The sequence below is a fragment of the Falco biarmicus genome, chromosome 13 (assembly GCF_023638135.1).
Source record: "Falco biarmicus isolate bFalBia1 chromosome 13, bFalBia1.pri, whole genome shotgun sequence".
Taxonomy (NCBI): domain Eukaryota; kingdom Metazoa; phylum Chordata; class Aves; order Falconiformes; family Falconidae; genus Falco; species Falco biarmicus.
In genome coordinates, this window is record NC_079300.1 from 7,173,570 (window position 1) to 7,191,709 (window position 18,140).

At 36.6% G+C, this 18,140-nt stretch overlaps 1 protein-coding gene across 3 annotated transcripts in view; it reads left to right on the plus strand.

Annotated features, from left to right (window-relative positions):
• Positions 1-18,140, plus strand: part of NLGN1 (neuroligin 1) — a 328,323-nt gene that overhangs the window by 115,386 nt on the left and 194,797 nt on the right. For 2 of the 3 annotated variants that reach the window (XM_056358677.1, XM_056358678.1), the window contains 2 exons: positions 1,289-1,348; positions 10,916-11,068. In XM_056358677.1, the coding sequence (XP_056214652.1) occupies positions 1,289-1,348; positions 10,916-11,068 (213 nt within the window). The remainder of the gene's footprint in view (positions 1-1,288; positions 1,349-10,915; positions 11,069-18,140) is intronic. The other variant, XM_056358679.1, reaches the window with a different exon arrangement.

The window sequence follows — 18,140 nt, forward strand, 5'->3', positions numbered from 1 at the left end:
TTCTAAATACAAATATTTTAATACTCCATAATGCTTAGAGTTAATGCATGTCTCTTGCCTACATCTACTGCAAATATCAACACATACTGTTCATCTCCTTTTTGTTGTTGTTTTTGTCTATTGCTATTTTATGCATGAGAAAGTTCTTGGTTTTTACTCTGTGCTTGGCTGGCTTTTTCTTTTTTTGTTACTTAGTCCTGTGTTCGTACTGATTGCTTTTTTTGCATGCAAATTACAGAATGTCATGGAAATGAGAGCGCTCTGTAAAAAAAAAAAAAATAATGCTGAGTTCCAACTGTCTTTTGTGCGTAAGTGTGTAAAATGACGTAGAAATATTTTCAGAATGGCCTTTGACTTTCCTTCTGGTGCATATTTTTATTACTTGGTAAAGGAGCAGGTGTTTTTCCTGTTGGGAAAGATGATGAATCTATTAATACTTGTTAATAATACAGGTGCTGGGCATGAAAGAATTTTGTCTTGCCATCTATTTATAGAAATAAGGAATTACAATATCATGTGTCTTGCCCAAGCTAAAACTTAAATATTCAATGCAACTTTTGTATACAGTGCATGAAAGCCTGGCCCCATTGAAATCAATGGCAGAAATCATTGTCTTCAGTTGGTCTAGGATTTCGCTCTTGTTTCTAGTTTATGTCTGGATTATGGATTTTCATGTTTCTTTATAAATATCACAGCAGGTAGTCAAAGGTTTCAAGGGAATCTACAGTTCTATATAAAAGAGAATGTAATGAGTGTGTCAAAAGAAAAAAAAAGTCAAACCCATGCTTATCTTTGTAAAGCATGAGCTGAAATTGAACTCAGAAATGTGAATTAGCATTTCACAGAAAATATTGTTTTAACCAACTGTCAAGACATTTATTAGCCACCTTATTGCGTCAAATGCAAGAGGTAATTTGGCAGTTCTTGTCTCCATTATTCCTAATAACAACAACAACAAAAAAACAATTAAATTAAGTGGATAAATATAGTTTATGGTGGGTATGCTTTTAGTAAACAAGCTTTGATTCTTCATTTAAAAACAATAAAGCACTGGGCACTCTTTGATTCTTGTGCAAGATGTTTCTAATAGCAATACCCCCTAGGGAAGGTTTTGCTTTAATGTTTGAAAAACGTAATGAAAAATTGGTTGATATAAACTAAGATTTCCCTCTCTGCAAATGTTTTTCTTGAAACATCCATGGGATTTTAATATTCACTGTTTTTTTCTTCAGTCTTGTATATTCTTGAATTGTCTTTTTTCCTCCATTTTCTCCGTTCTCAATCCTAGGTCCCCTTACAAAGAAACAGACAGATGATTTAGGTGATAATGACGGTGCTGAAGACGAAGGTATTTTTTTGCCGCCAAACTGATTTGCATGACAAGGATCCCTGAAAATCTTTTTACTCCCCTCTTTTTTTGACTTCTTGTCTTCTTTTGAAGAGTTTTTTTTTTTAATTCCCATTTTTGATGTGTTTTGTCTTCTTGCTTGTTGTATACATATATATATTTTTAATTTTTTAAAAGAAAGAATGTTGTTAATTTCTACGTTTTGATACAAAACAGTAACGATATTTAAAGAGGAGGGTTTTTTGTTTTCTTGAAATGGACTTTTGATATGTTGCATCCCACCTTTTGACTGAATTTTGTCCATACTATTTAAACTAACACTCTTTTAAAGTTTCTCTGTACACCTTTTTGCATGTTTTCTAACCCTATGTATTTCACCACGTACAAAGACGTTTCTTTTTTCACTGACTGATCTCGGTTTGATAAACATATAAAATGTTGTTTATAAAAGGAAAACTACAGAAAATTCTTAGAAAGTGTCTCTTAAGCAACTGACTTCCCCCAAATACAAAGCCTTCTGCATTTACATGGCCATGAAGAAATAGAACTAAATGCAAGACGACCCCACCTCCCTGCAGAAGAGAGGTAGGCCCCCACCGCAGGCAATATTTGCAGTTGGTGAGGCTCTGTGCAGCACCAGTGAATACAGTAGAGCTAAACTGGTGTCATCCAGGGGAATCTGATCCCTTCTGTTTTCTACAAGCATATAAAGATGCCTGTCTGCTTGTGGTGACCCTTAGAAAACCCTATTACCAAGTAAAATCGAAAGTGTGAAATGTCAAGCATATTATTCTGTTTATGAATTATGTCTGTTAATTGTATAAGCTATGCAGATTTGATATTTTTTCAGGGCTATGAAAATGGTAACAAGGGGCTCTTTCTCCTGAGCAGTCTCATCCCTTCAAGTAGATGTGCTTCAACATTCTGAATCTTAAACACATACTTTGTATATTTTATGGTCAATGGGTAAAATAAATTACCATATAAGACTAGTAGAGTTGCTACTTGCTTCTCTCTTAATATCTGGGGTCTTTTTTTTGGCCAGATATTAAGATGAAGCTTAATTTGTAGACTGCAAGGCTCTTAATTAAGAAATTTTTCATTACACAGAACATTAATTATTTTACTCAAAGAGAAACATGCAGTTTTATCACAAAGGATGAAAGAAGGCAAATATGAGCATTTAATTTCTTACCCAATAATCTAACAGAGACTTTAGAAATAAACCCACAAATCTATACATCTGATTTACGATCCTCTACTGAATGTGTATGTTAAGCATCTGAATGAAAGCCCACTACTTGGCCTAAGATTTGAGAGAACCTAATTGAAAATCTCCTTTGAAAGTTGTCATATGTTGCGGTTTAACCCAGCAGGCAGCTAAACACCGCATGGACACTTACTCACCCTCAACACCCCCCCCACCACCACCCCCCCCACCCCCCGGAAAATAAGGGAAAATAACAATGATAAAAGAATATATGAAAAAAGGCATGCACAATTCAATTGCTTGTCACCAGCTGACTGATGGCCAGCCTGTTCCCAAGAGGTGGCCCCCATCCAGCTTCCCCCTAGTTTATATACAGAACATGAGATCATATGGTATAGGATACCCCTTGGGTCAGCTGGGGTCCGCTGTCCCACCTGTGTCCCCTCCCAGCTCCTGGTGCCCCCAGCCTGCTCACCGGTGGGGTAGTGCAAGAAGCTGGAAAGTCGTTGACTTAGTGTGAGCCCTGCTCAGCACCAACCCCACCACCGGTGCGTTATCAACACCATTCTCATCCTAAATCCAAAGCACAGCACTGTGCCAGCTACTAGGAAGAAAATTAACTTTGTCCCAGGCAAAACCAGGACGGGCGTCTTTCAGAGCAAAGTGTGGTAATTCAGATCCACTTCGCCCTGTGAGGCCAAGTCATTTCCACGTTAGTTCCCGACAAACTATTGCAAGGGGCGTTCTGGTGTGTTCTCCAAGACCTGTGGTACTGAATTAGCCATTGTGAAAGTTACACTGTCTTGTTTTAACTATACGTTTTAAGAAACCATTTGAAACCCGGGTTATTCATCCAGTGGACCTTAATGGCTCTCCTAAATTGCTGTATAATTGCCAAGACAGATGCTAATGGCTTAACATTTGTTGAGTCCTTCTCTGCTTAGACACACTTAAGGAGACTCCCCAGTTTGCTGAAATTCAGCAGAGCGGTTGCTCTCAGAAAGCAGTTTAGTCCCTAGAATCAGATGAGAGCAGGGATCTCAGTCACTGGAGAGCAAGTGTCCATGTCAGGGAAAGCCGGTCTCCCACATTGACAGTTGCAGGAGACGGAGAAAGGACTGTAAGAACACAGCAGTGAAACTAGCAGGGAAGAAACACATTTAAAACACTAATAAATCTCTGTAATTTATAGGACTGGGATTAATTTTCGCTGGCATACAAGTGACAGTTTTGTTCTCCTTTCTGTGCCAGTAGAAGAATGCAGGCAGTAATTAGACTTTTACTGTTTCCGAGAGTCACAGAAAGACAGGGCAAATTTAAATTTTTACGATCAGTCAACACTGATGGCTGCTAGGTTGGTAGAAGCCCCATCTGCTGAGGCCATGCATTGCACTGTCCCTCAGCGGAGGAACAGTAACAGGTGACCTATGTTTTGTGAACCTGTCCTTTTGCACTGGAACTCTAGCACTTGTTGCATATGCAGAACCGAAGAGTTCACGAACTTCAATTTGGGTATAAGTAGAAGGAAAGAGAGAGGCAAAGCAAAAAGCCACCTTAGCTATCTAGATTCCTGCTAACCTGTCCATCAAACTCTTTGCCTTTTGCAGTATGATAGTTTTACTCAATATCAAAATCTACACACGAATAACTGGGGACAAAATAAAACAAATACCAAACTGAATGAATGGTGATGTTGGAATATTAGGGAGACTGCACAGTGAAAAACTGTGTCGTATAACCATGGAATCCATGCTACATAAACAGGGTCCAGTGATTTCTAAAATGCTCAGTGTGGCCTCTGTATTAAGAAATTCAGAGCTCCCATGTCTATTTCTCATATTATACCTTTCCAGAAGAAAGATCTTTCATAGCAGCTTCTTCAATCAAATGCCTGGAAAGTATTCTGTATTGTGTCACTCAAACATCATAGTTTGATTAGACAATTTCATTTTAAAACAGTGTTCAATAATCTTATTCCCAGCACAAGCACTGGAATCAGTAATCAAACTTGGATCTCTGGTATGTGCTGCAACCAGTAGACCAGGCTTAATTAGATCATTTTTCATTTTTGTTTTCAAAAGACCCAAAGGCAGTAATGCACATTACCAGCTAATGATCTGCAAATTTGCTGTTTAAAAAATGAAGGTGTTTTCAAGTTCTATGAGTGTGAAATGTGTGAAAAGTCAGAAATTATATAAACGTCGTCTTTTTTTTCCCCAGTCTGGATGCATCCTTGTTTCTGTTTAACCCTTTTATGTCTACATTTGAAATTGCTTGCCTGTTTTTCAGTAGGTATTGAACTACTTGAGCAGGTGCCAGAAACAAGAGTGGCAAAAGTACCTGCAACCAGTGAGCATGAGGGCTTTCCCTTTCTATAGCAGCAGTGGATATGCCTATTTGCTGGCATGCAGATAAGCAGTATCTAGTTTAGATGCAAGACTTAACTTTAAGTTGCTCAGGAGTTGAATAAACTGCACCTTCCCCAGTCTAGAAACAAAGCTTACTTTAAAAGTAAAACATCTTAATATCTTATCTCAGTCTTAATTTTGGTAGGGTAGTAATTGAACTTGATTTAATTGGGCTATAGCAAAACCCAGTGACTTTTTATGCACCCTTAGTTCCTATATATGCTAAAATCCTTGGCATGTCTTAAAATACTGCAACACAAATCATAAATCAGTCTATGCACTCAGGGATCAGAAGTGGACTTCTAGGTAGTTAGTGCTGTATGGAATAACCATGAAGGATGGCTCACAAATGAGTTTTTCTCATCCACCATTCTGTCATACACACCTTACCTAGCACATCAACCTGTCAATCTTAGATCCGTATTTAGTCCGCAATGCTGTTTGAGCATATCTCAGTTTTTAATGTATTCAGTCTCACAGCATCGCTCTGCGATAGAGGAATGTTATTCCATTTTTAGAAATGAGGAATACAGATGCTCAGTTTGAGGAATGCAGACATCGTGTCCATAGTAAAGCAGGGAACTGAGAGTACATGCCTCAGAAGTGGGGTCTGTAATTGTTAGATGTTTCTACTCTTCCTTCTCCATTCCGATCTCCCCTGTGAAAAAAAAGGGACAGATCAGGAACAGATGTTGCTGTTTGTTCACAGGCTGTAACTGTGAAGATTCTGATCATTTAGCCTGATGCTCTGTCTTATATGGGCTATTGGACTTCATTGACTGAAGGAAGTTCTTGGTCCAGCGCATGTTTTAAATCAAAACAAACAAAATTCCACTCAAATTTTAAATTGCTAATGATGCATAATGCTTCTGCAAATCCCTTCTTATGCTTAACAGACTGTAGCGCCATTGGCGGAAAAGAGCACATTTTCAGAATTGAGGATCTTTTCCAAAAAACCCCATCGCTCCATTAGTATTAAAATAGACTAGGATGCCAAGTTTAGCATTTTGTCTGCTTTCAACTGTCATGGTAAGAAATAGGGAGAGAAACAATCCTTCCGTCTGGCACTAGTTGTACATTTTCGGACTTCAGGGATCAGTAAACAGCAGAACACATTTGTCTACCTCACAAAGCAACCACATGCTTCAGCCTTAATTATAGCCTCTAATGAGTGCCAGCCAGGCTGGAGCAGCACAGAACTTATCACTTTGGGTGAACTTGATAACTGACACACAGAGACATATTCATGATTCCTGTTCATCCTGTCATCCATTCATGTGAGTTCCGTGATTCCAGCTCCCAAGTACAGGTGCCAATGTCACTTGCATATTAAATTTGGGGATTATATTTTCCCTTTACACTTAGAACCTGAGTTCAGATTATGTTGAATTTTTGTAGTGAAGTTATTAATACTTGAAAATGTGCATAATAAAAATTCTGACAGACCTTTAATTTAAGCACCTCTTCAGGGCTCCGTTATACTTTTAGCACTGCCAAACATTGCTTATACAGTGAAGAGTCTGTCAGCTTTTGCATTGCCAACAGTCATCTTTTAATAATTTAAAATTACTACCTATCTGGCTATCGAGGTCCTACTCTGAGAATCTGCTCCAGATGCTTACCTGTAAAAGCATAGGCCTTTTTTTTTTTTGTGTGTGTGTGTGTTAGAATATACATCTATATGGTCCTTCAGTTAAATGTTTGAGGGTGCACAAAACGATCTCTTCATTTGACGAATACAAAAACAAATGAAAAAGAGATATTTCTATTTGTCTGAAACTTGATGGGTGCAGGCTGTATTTGAAATTATGAAACATATCTAGAACCTTGCTGCCACTCCTAAAAGAAGTTCAGTAGTTACTGTGGTAGCCTCCAGACGTCTAGTTTTATATCATGTTAAAAACATGGCATTAATGAATGTTTACATATTAGCACTGCACAGTGCAGTAGCTTATTAAAATAGTGCACCTATGAGGCATCTGATAGATTTGAACAGAAAGGTCAAATACTGTTAAAAGGCTTTTAAATGATTAAGACTGGCACTGATTGGTGCCATGCTCTACTTAAATTTTGGACGAAAGCTTATGGAAGAGCTATGCATCTATCCATATAATATTCTATGAAAGGAGCACATGGGCTTTACAGTAACCTATCTAAAACTTTTCCACTGTTCTTGTACTGTTTCATGACAAAAAAAATAAATTACTTAATATTCTACATCAAAATGTCATAATTTTTTATAACATTTGGAAAACCCCTGCTTGTGACATATGGGCTAAACTAATTATGGTTTTGTGCTAAGTTGTCTCTAGGTAGGCTTTCTTCCTTTCCCTTTTTTGGTTGTTCCCTGCAAATTATACTTGTTAAGTCACGTGTCAAATTCACATCAGCTTCAAATGACTGAAGCTATAATTATGTATTGTGACTGGTATTCACAGTCAGACACGGTTCCCTGTTGTGTGATGTAACAAACATAGAATAAAAGACAGCCCTATTTCTAAATTGCCTGTAATGTAATTAAGACCAGACATAAAAAGTAGATACAACAAACATTAGAAAGGTACAGAGGAGAGAAAAGGATGGAAATCATAATAAGAAGGGTCATGTATATGTGATATAAATAAGATCATTCTCTGCTGTACAGTAAGACCTGCTTCGATGGTTTATGAACTAGCAATTTAAAGCCAAAAAAATCCCAGCACTCAAGTCTTAACTTCTGTGTGAATGAAAACAGAACAGAGTCGAATTTGAGAAGGATTTTGAACTGCACTATCCCTGCATGTATTTTAAAATATTCATGTATCTGCTTTTTAATTAAAGCAACACTTAATAAAACTTTAAAAAAAAAACAAACAAAAAAACACAAAAAGAATAGTGCACAACTAAATTAAAGCAGTACATAAATCTACATTTGGCAGAAATGCTACATTTGTACCCCAATTCTTCAGGTTTGGAATGAGCTACTTGTGCAGACACACGCACAAAGGACTGATACCAGCCTATAGGAAAAAAATGAAAGATGTATTGAATCATTTCTGGTTAGGTTTTGAAAAGTATTTGAGTGGCAAAATCTCAGTGATTTTCTAGGAGTTGGACACTTAACTCCAATAAGCATTTTTGAAAAATGCATCTTTCTACTCTATTTGTACCAATACAGAGTTTCTTGTCACAGAGTATTATCTTAAGACATCCTCCATTTTGATTTTAAAAGCTGATAGTTTTCATGGGGAAACATTTACTCACTTTCAGGTAGGAATCAATTCTTGATTATGGTCTGATTTTTTGCTTTCTTCCTTTGATCCTATTATTAATATCCACTAGTTAATAACATCTGTACTTAAACAGTAGTATCCCAGCTGCATATTTACACCTTTTAAATGTTCCTAGCTATGGACAGCTGTAGACTGCAATCGATATGAAACTACCGACTGCAAGACCAAAATGCAGTGATCTCTCTTCTTCACATGAAGAGCTCCATGGTTTCAACATAATCCGTAGCCCAGAGTCCCACTAGTGTCAGCTCAATACTGCGTAACCTCTCGCAGTACTAGATTACTGCCTGTGACACACAGAAGCACCATTTTTCTTTTATAGAAGGGATTTCTCTGAAGACTGATGACTTTGGCAAAGCAGCATGAGGAAAATTCGTATTGCATGTCATCTGCTCTGTCATGGCACATAGGCACAGCTGAAAATTAGTCTGTCTTTATCTGTCTGTAATCTTTATAAGAATATTCATAGTGGGAAATTACAGAAGTATGGTATAGACAGAATTTACTCAGAGAATAACTTCTTTTTATGTCAGGTTTTACTTAAGAACGCGTGCTTCCTTTCCCAGATAAAGGACACCCATTCTTTTCAAAATATTCCAATATTATTTTCCAGATAAACAGGCCAGTACTACCAACATTTCATTACTGTTCACAGTCGGTACTCCGTAATTCTATGTAATTTTAATTAAAGAAGAATTCTGAGACAGTCTCCCCCTGTGCTACCACCAAGCACACAATTAACTGTGTACAATTTCTGCTGGGAACAGTCACACAGTGATTTCAGATTAATAATTTATTATTGCTTCCATATTTGTATCAAAAAAAAAAAAAGGCAGCATAAACTATGAAAAAAAACCCATCTACTGAAAACAGTATATGAATTTGAAAAGATTTTTTCCTCGATGTAGGTTTTAAACCCCAGGAGCTCATAATTCTATCCTATGGATGATGAAGATAAATAATCTTCTTAGCTTTACACTCTGAAAATTGCATGTTGGAAAGCCCTTACTATATGCTTGAGTGAGGAAAGCAATACAAGCAATTTCGTGCACAACCTTTCATCATCCTTTTGGTCTTGAATAAATGATTGTTCTAGTACTTCCAATATTGAAGATCCAATTTCTGATCTTGACTATTCTGGCATTTTCTTCAAATTAGAATCAATATAAAAATAATAATAGCAACTGGCTTTCTACAAACAGACACATCTGTGCTGAACTTTTTCAGCAAATTCAAAAAGCAGGGCTTTGATTATAACTGCCTTCACCTAGTAGTCTTTACAGTGCTCCAGAAATGATTCAAACAATTCTACTGAGAGCGTACTTGAAAGCTTTTTAACTAAGATTCCTCCAAATCAAAGGAGTAAACAATGCATCTAAGATTTCTTCAAATGCTGAAGTGAGTAATTGGGGAATTTACGCGAATACTGTCATAATGACAAAAAATGTCTTCAAAGAACATCCAGTACTGTTCCTCACTGGAAGTTTTTACATGCTCTCTTGTTACTGCCTTTCTTGATTTTAAGGCACTATTATGGAATATTATGACTTGGACAGTGGAAAAGACTCAGGCATCTAGTAAATAAGATCAAAACACAATTTAATCCAGATGTAAAAGTTTAAATTTACACGTTACCTGATTTCTTTCCTGTCCAACAGAAAAAAATCTTTTAAAAACATACATTATCCCAGTGTGAACTGTTGTTTTGAATTGGTACTTAGATGAATTGGTACTTAGAGAATAACTTTCCTCACAAGGAGTAGTGGTGGTCTAATATTTGAAATTTTATTCCCTGTAGATGCATCATGTTATAAATAGGACTGTGTCGGGGGGGGATACCCAAACCATTTTCTTAGTTAAATTCAAACCAATATGTCAATTTCTTGTCTATTTTTTCTGTCTGAGACAATGGCAGAGCTTCAGGATTCAAAATTGTTACCTGCATTTGGCATCACTTTTGAGAACCTTGCAATTGGTTTAAATGCAGGGTGCAGATTTAGAAACATTGTTCCAGGCAGCTGTTTTTTCAAACATACAGTCCTTTTCATAATTCAGTAAAATAGGAAGTACCCACACAACTTGAACTTAAGGCTACCCAGGTTACAAATAATATTGATTTGAACAGCTTCCAAGTATTTTTGAGAACTTAGACTTCAGACCTATCAAAAGACAGCTGTTTTGTGCACCCTTTTTTAATGTTATTGATCTTACCACACTGGACACAATCAACAATTTATGTGCGAGCAGAAATCTTGTTTATCTTAACGTGGTGAATCACCTTTAGCTAAGTGAACAGAAGGATGCACTGAGCTTTCAGAAGGGTTCAGACTTTGCCTAAACGAGCTCACACTGATGTTAGTAGACATTTTACATCAAATTCAGCAGGAACAGATTCAGACCACTGTTCCATTGCATTTGAGCAAACATGTTACCATTTTCGATTCTTTCGTGCTTTTCCAAGAACAATGAGTGTTTCAAAAATATGAACTTTGGTTACAAGCAAACCACAAAGAAACACTTACGCCCACCTTCCCATTTCCTTACGTAAAAGATGTTGCTTGAGAAACACTTCAAGAAAAATAACCTCACTAAAAATAAAATAAAAACAAATTAAAATATTGCATGTAACTTATTTGGTACTTTCTTGAAATAAAATGTGTCTTAATATTTTTTCCAGACATTCGGGACAGTGGGGGACCTAAGCCTGTGATGGTGTATATTCACGGAGGGTCCTACATGGAAGGCACTGGAAATTTATATGATGGCAGTGTTCTAGCAAGTTATGGGAATGTGATAGTCATCACAGTCAACTATCGCCTTGGGGTACTTGGTAAGAAGCTTTTAGCTTTCCATTAATCCCTGCTATCTGCAATGCAATTCATGTTATGTGTGAGAATGTATTAAAAACAAACAAGCAAATGAAAAACAAAAGAACAACTTTTTAAATTTCCTTTTTGGTCAAATAAAAGTTTTGTATTCTGCCGTTGAGATATAAAGACGTTGCTAGTATTATCTGCAAGAACCTGCTGTCATGCTTTCAGTGGTATGAAACAGGTGTTCCCATAGCTGAGCTGCTCAGAATCTGAAGATTTCTTTTTTTCCCTGTGAATAGCAGCAATGCTTTACTTCATAGACAAGTAAATCTTTTTTTTTTTTTTAAAAAAAAAAAAAATGTTGTCATAAACAATAGTTTTTTCTGTGGAAGAAAATGACTAAGTTTTGATTACCATGATTTTTTCTTGGTAATAAATTTTTAATTTCGCTTTTGAAAAAGCTATGGAGGTTATAAAGCCATTATTTAATAAAACCTGTAATTTTAACCTTTTTGTTTTGAGCTTCATTGTGGTTTTGAAAGGTGTTACAGGTATAATTTGAATACCTCCAGTACTTCTTTTCTGGGCCAATTTAGAGAGCTAATAGAGTTACTTTGGGTTGTTTCAAATACAGTGAATAGGATATGCCGATGCTGTTGGTAGACTTGTGTGGTATCCCTCTGGTAGCTTGTATTTCTAATAAGTTACGCTTTGCTGTTTGTTCAGTGTAGTCACATTCACGATACAAGTTCAGTAGCTCTTGAGACAATGTGATTGTTGGTTTTTTCTTCTGCATATTTTACCAAAACGTCGCATGGTGAGACTCCTGAAAGCAGGAGTTCAGTTCTGGGATATTATGGAGGCCAGTACAGTAACTTTAGAATAGTTACATAATTATTAGGGTGTTGCCTGTAACATCTGCAGTGGTGTGATAGGCCGTTCGCAGCAGCGAGTTGGTTCTGAAGACGGTCAACTTTGTTGTCAGTTCATGGGTGGTAGCACTGTCTGCTACTCTGGTTTTCTTCTGTGTGGTTGTTTTATTTAAACTTTGCTCTGTTTTTTTGTGCATTAGCATGATCTACAAATTCATTGGTTCTGGTTTGCTCATTTGGGTAGTTTTCTCCAAACAGTTTCATTTTTGTTAAAAATTTGACATCTGAACACACTTTAATTTTGGGAGGAGTTTCATATTTTGAAACTTAGTCTAATATGGTTGTGTTTTACAAGAGACTGAATAATTTCCAGAAAAATCATAACTATTTTTTTACTGGATTTACCTCCTTAGTATACACTTGGAGTTTTCATTTATGATGTACTTCTCTAAGCAAGGGAATTCTGATATTTTGTATGTTTTTCTCCCTCCTCCTGTTCTCCGATTTATACAGTGGCTTCAAGTCCTGGGCACGTTTTAGTGCAGCAGTTGATAACCTGTAGTCTGTACCTCTAATCGACATTTTAGTTTTACACCAGTCCCCTCTCCCTGATGTTTCAAATAACTTTTGTCTATATTGTATTCTAGTAATATATTCTGCCCATTAATAAAGTATCTGTTATCGCAAAGCACTGTTTATTTTTGTAAAATGTCTAATTCCTAAATAATTTGCAGTTGCAGTGTTTGAAAGGGCTAGTTGCTTGAAAGATGAAAATTAATTCACCTTTGTTGATGGTAATGGCTTCTCCATTTGTAATTTAACACTGATCCCTGAGGTAACCTACTGCTAACATCTTACTGAGCTTGGGAGGATTTCATTTGTGTTTGTGCTTGTGTGGTTCTTTGGACTTTACAGAGCCTCAAGGGGCAGAGAGCTAATTTTCTTTCACGTGGGACCTATTACAGTAAAACCTCTAAAACTCACGGCAGAATCCAGTGATTGGTATGAATACTTGAAATTATTTTCAAACTAACTAAAAGAACCCTGTACCAGGCTTGCAGGGTTTTCTTAGTAAAATTAATGCACCTATTAAATATATGTAGAAGATGTTCATATATTTTGTACAATGTTACAAATGGTACAATGCCTATCTGTCATGTATTAAATAATGATCTATCACTAAATAGGTAGTGTAGAAACATGCTAGTAAACAAAAAAGAAAATTTGCACAGTCTGCATTTTCTCTGCATTTGTTTTCTGGCCTCAGAGTAGAGTTTTTGCATAATCGTAGTAGATATCAACTTTTATTTTTACTGTTTTGAAACTCTTGTTCATCACTGTACAGCAGAACATTGCCCTTTGCTGTCATGGTAGATACAATATGGTTTTACAAATACATAGCTGACAAATTCTCAGCTTCCCTTTTTCTGATCATGTCCCATCTTTCTATCTGAAAATACTGTGGCCAGCAGGACTAGGGCAGTGATCATCCTCATGTACTCATGGCATTGGTGAAGTTGCACTTCAAATACTGTTTTGGGCCCCTCACAGCAAGAATGATGTTGAGGTGCTGGAGTGTGTCCAAAGAAGAGTCACAAAGCTGGTGAAGGGTCTAGAGAACGAGTTTTATGAGGAGCAGCTGAGGGAACTGGGGTTGTTTAGACTGGAGAAAAGGAGGCTCAGGGGAGACCTTATTGCTCTCTACAGCTGCCTGAAAGGAGATCAGAGCAAGGTGGGGGTTGGTCTCTTCTCCCAGATACCAAGTGACAGGTCAAGAGGAAACGGCCTCAAGTTGCACCAGGGAGGTTTAGATCGGGTATTAGGAAACATTTATTCACTGAAAGGGTGGGCAATTGGAATAGGCTGCCCAGAGAAGTGGTGGAGTCACCATCCTTGGAAGTGTTTAAAAAATACATAGATGTGGTGCTTAGGAACATGGTTTAGTGGTGGCCTTGGCAGTGCTGGGTTGATGGTTGGACTGGATGATCTTAAGGGTCTTTTCCAGACTAAACGATTCTATGAGTCTATCTGTAAGGTGAGAGAGTCAGCTTCCCTGTCCAGTGTCTGTGGGACACCTAGATCTCACTTCACTGCTGTGTAAAATGCCTGGCTGTATATAGAGAAGTAACTCAGGGATTTTTTTTTTTTCCTTATGAGATGATGTGGGGACAACTTAAGGTCTAATATGACCTTTATTGGACTGTGTTTCTTGTATCGGTCTTTATGGATATATCTCTTGATGTAGATGATTTCTGCGAGACCTAGGAGTTCTGCCATTGTTTCACCAAGACTCACACTGTGACGTTTCTTAATAAGGAACCCACTTAAATAAATGTTTAGAGCTGCAGCAGCAACATTTTCTTCCAGACCAATAGTGATCTGAAGGGAGGATATGCTGTGTTATCAGACTCCTTACAGTACAATTATTAAGCCCACAGTAGACAGCTTTTGGTGCAATTCAGATTGTTTTTTTCTGTTTATTTTGAGTTGAAACCTTTGTCTTATAGACTAATGTGCTCAAGGACCTGCATTTTATAGATGCAAGATTTGCTTCTGCGTAAAATGCTAGAAATTGCTTAAAAGTGAAATCCAATTGGTAAAGAGAAAATAACGATAAAAATGTAAGTAGTATGAAGCAAGTGAATTTAAAAAAACAAACAAAACCTCAGTGCATTCTCTGGCCCAATTTTGTCTTTGAAACAAGTTTGAGAATGAAAATCTGTTAGAAACTTTCTTTAGATAAAGATAAGATGGAAAAGAGAACTGTTTGCCCTGAAAAAGTGAGGAGTACTGAATAGGAAGCCATTGGAAACAGACTTTTAATATCTTCTTTAGATTCCTTTAAATGCTGGTCTTGTGCAAGCAATCTCATCCATTAAGGAATACCGAGCAAGTAGTTTAATACCCTTGAAGGACAGCATAAGAGTAAGCACAGATGTATTTTTATGGTTTCTTATTAGGAAAGGACAGATATGAAGACAAGTTTGGATTTTGAACTCAACTAATTTGAGACTTCAAATGTTTATTTAATATATAGCCATCTGGTAAAAAGCAGGAGCTTTTTATTTAAATTTCATAAAAGAAATGTAAAAGGATTATAAAAGGAATCTATTTAACATCCAGAAAAAATCATGATAGACAGGTTTAATACTGCTAGTGCTGTTTGCTGTGTTCTTTCTTATGAAAGGTTTATTTAGAAAAGGAGAATGCTTTGGGTCACCACTGGCTACTACCCCTTTTCCTCTCAAGACGGGAGAGAAAGGAGAGAGCTGGTTTATGCTAACTGCATACTGGTTTCTTCATTTTATTAATTTCTGCATCTTGCTCTGGATTATCTTTTAACCACAGGACTTTAATACAACTGAAAGAAACATTTTTAATGCAACTCACAAAATGAACTGGGAGATGGAAGAATGATTCACAGGAATCTCTAGGTTAAGCACTTGCTTTAAATTTCCCTTTTTTTCCCTATTTAAGAAGCAGTGGTTTTCTCTACAGAAACAGTAAATTGTCATTCCAAGGGTCTGGGTTAAAAGGTCATAATAAAGAAAAAGGAAAAATTACATGCATTTGGTATTTCCCATTTGGCATTCTGAATAAGTCTGCATTGGTAAGGCAAATGTTCTATAACTGCAAGACCATAATTTATGCCAAAATGGAAGCACACCCATAAGTGAGATTGTCTTGGTCATGCTTGCTTGAATTATGAGCAATTTTGCCTTTTGAGGAGGATGTAGGAAACATCGCTGTCTTTTAGTTTTGTATTTATATTGTTACTCTTTAGCTGGAGGATATTGACAGGGATTACTGAGTAGGAAACGCCTACCCAGGTATTCTGCCACTTTGATTTTTAAGCCAGTTTGTACTTTTAATGCTGAAAGTAGTCACTGCAGCACACTGTTTGAAAGGCCTGTTATTCTTACTAGTACATTATTTCCCAAATAACTGCACTGAAATCAATGGGGCTTATAAGTACAGTACGTCCCCTTGTGACAGAGCCTACTTGCCCGTAATTTGAAATGATGCAATGAGGAAAAAAGGGCACTGGAAAATTGCTACTCATACACAGACCTTCTTCTGAGCAGATCTATTCTTAGAAGAGGTCTGTTGTGTTTTCCAGCCCAAACGTCCATTTTTCAGTAGTGTGTTGTGCCAGCTGGCTGTGTTGGGCTGCACATTCATGTAAAATAAAACTCAGAACAGTGAAAGAAAATGGAACAAAGCAAGAATACTGTCACAAAAGGCCTTTTCTACTTTTGGTAATGACAGTTAGAGCTTTATGGACAATGTGGTGAGAGAAGATGAGTCTCATTAAGCCGTAACGTGCTTTGTGTGTTGCTGTGTGTCAGAATATATGAGGAAAATACATTAGGTTGGAACATACATGTTACTTCCATGCAGAATCATGCCAACCAGCAATATCTTATTGGCTAAGGAGGTATGTGATATATAAGACTAGAGTCCTGTTGTAAAAACTGGGCAAACTTTGCCAAGTCCAGCATTTCTGCCATTACCCCTTTCTCTGCAAGGCATTGCACATTCCCAACAGGCAAAAATTAGTGCACAAACTTTCCTTTATATGTAAGTTTATGCACGATGGGTTTGTTCCCTTTACTATAGTAATTCCAGAATGTAGCCTAGTGAACCTTTTCATGGGATGAAGAATTATCTAGTTGACTGTTTGCAGGACTGAACACAAACATGAGAATATATTACAATGAAACCTAATTCAGAACTACTTGGAAGTACCTGCTTGTTTTGGGAGTCTAATTCCATTGTGATTGACTAGAAGGTATTGTCTTGTTTTGTTTCGATATTTTTCTCTTTCTAAATCGTATAACATCTTTTTTTTTTTTTTTTTTTGTTCTGTGCTTTCAAATTAGATCTGTTTTTTTTCCAGGATTAATTTAATTTGTCAACCTGATCTATCTTTATTTTGGTAATTATTTACTTTGTATTGTTCCCATCAGATAGTCTGGGGTTTTGTTTTTGGGTTTTTTTTTTCCTGCTGCCTTGCTCTTCTCTTTATTTTGACATCATGGTGATACTACTAAAAATATTAAACAGAGGGTATCTTTCCAATATGTTTCAAAACCATATATATAAGGTAGACATAATCCTTTCAAAAATTGCTTTATGTCATATTAAAAAAAATTAGTGAACGTCATAAAGATGTTGTGATGAATTAGTATCCTGTGTCACTTCAATATTTTTGCATATATAACCTATCATGTTCCTATTCTACAATGTGGAGGGGTTGTCTTTTTTTCGGAAAAAAAACTTCTTCACTTTAGTAAAAGTAAGTGTCACCCACTCATGGCATAGTGCCTATTCAGTGAAAGTAACAGTGGAATAGGAAGGTTTATGTTAGATATCAAAAGAGATAAAAAATATAGCAAGATTCTTTTTCCTATATTTCTTAGACTGTGGGGTTTTCTTTTATAGTTCATAATTTAATATCCAGTAAAACTGTGAAAATGTTTGATCATTAGCATCAGTGACAAGCACATCCATTATCTTTTTATGAAACCTGAAAGGTACTGTCAGGAGATGGCATTTTATTCCAGCTTTGCTGTACCACCACAGGGTCTCTGATGAGCCTTTTTTCTATTATCCATTTCCTAACATGTTTGAGTAAAAATGCTAGATGAACAGAAGATTATATATTATTGCCTAATTAAAAGTACATTACATTGAAAGTAAAGATGGGAAATTAATAGCAAAACACATCAAAATGTGCAGTCAAAAATCATTCATTTGAGTTTTTTGAATTGGAAGAACATGCAGAGAATGTTAATTTATAAATAGTTTTAGGGACCCTTGGCAGCTTCATAACAAGTCTCCTTTAGATATATGAATGTGAAGTTGCTTATAAATGAATTTTAATATTTTGGGATTACGCAGTAGCATAATGTCCTGAAGGCCTTATCTGATCCCACCTTAGCCTTGGGCATCACTATTTCTTGGTATGAAGCACTCCAAATGAATTTGATGCTAGATAAATAGGAGGTGTTAAGATAGAAAGTGTACTGCAGTTATCTATTCCCTCTGGTGGTGTACTTCTCAAGGTCTGATTTACACATACTTAGAATTCTAAAATTGTATTCGGCAATTCTTGTTTAATCTAGTAGGTAACCTCAGGTCAGCCCAGTTTGCAGGAGGCCCAGGCACAGCTCATCTAGATTTACAGTGTCCTAATTTCATAGGTCCATTAATA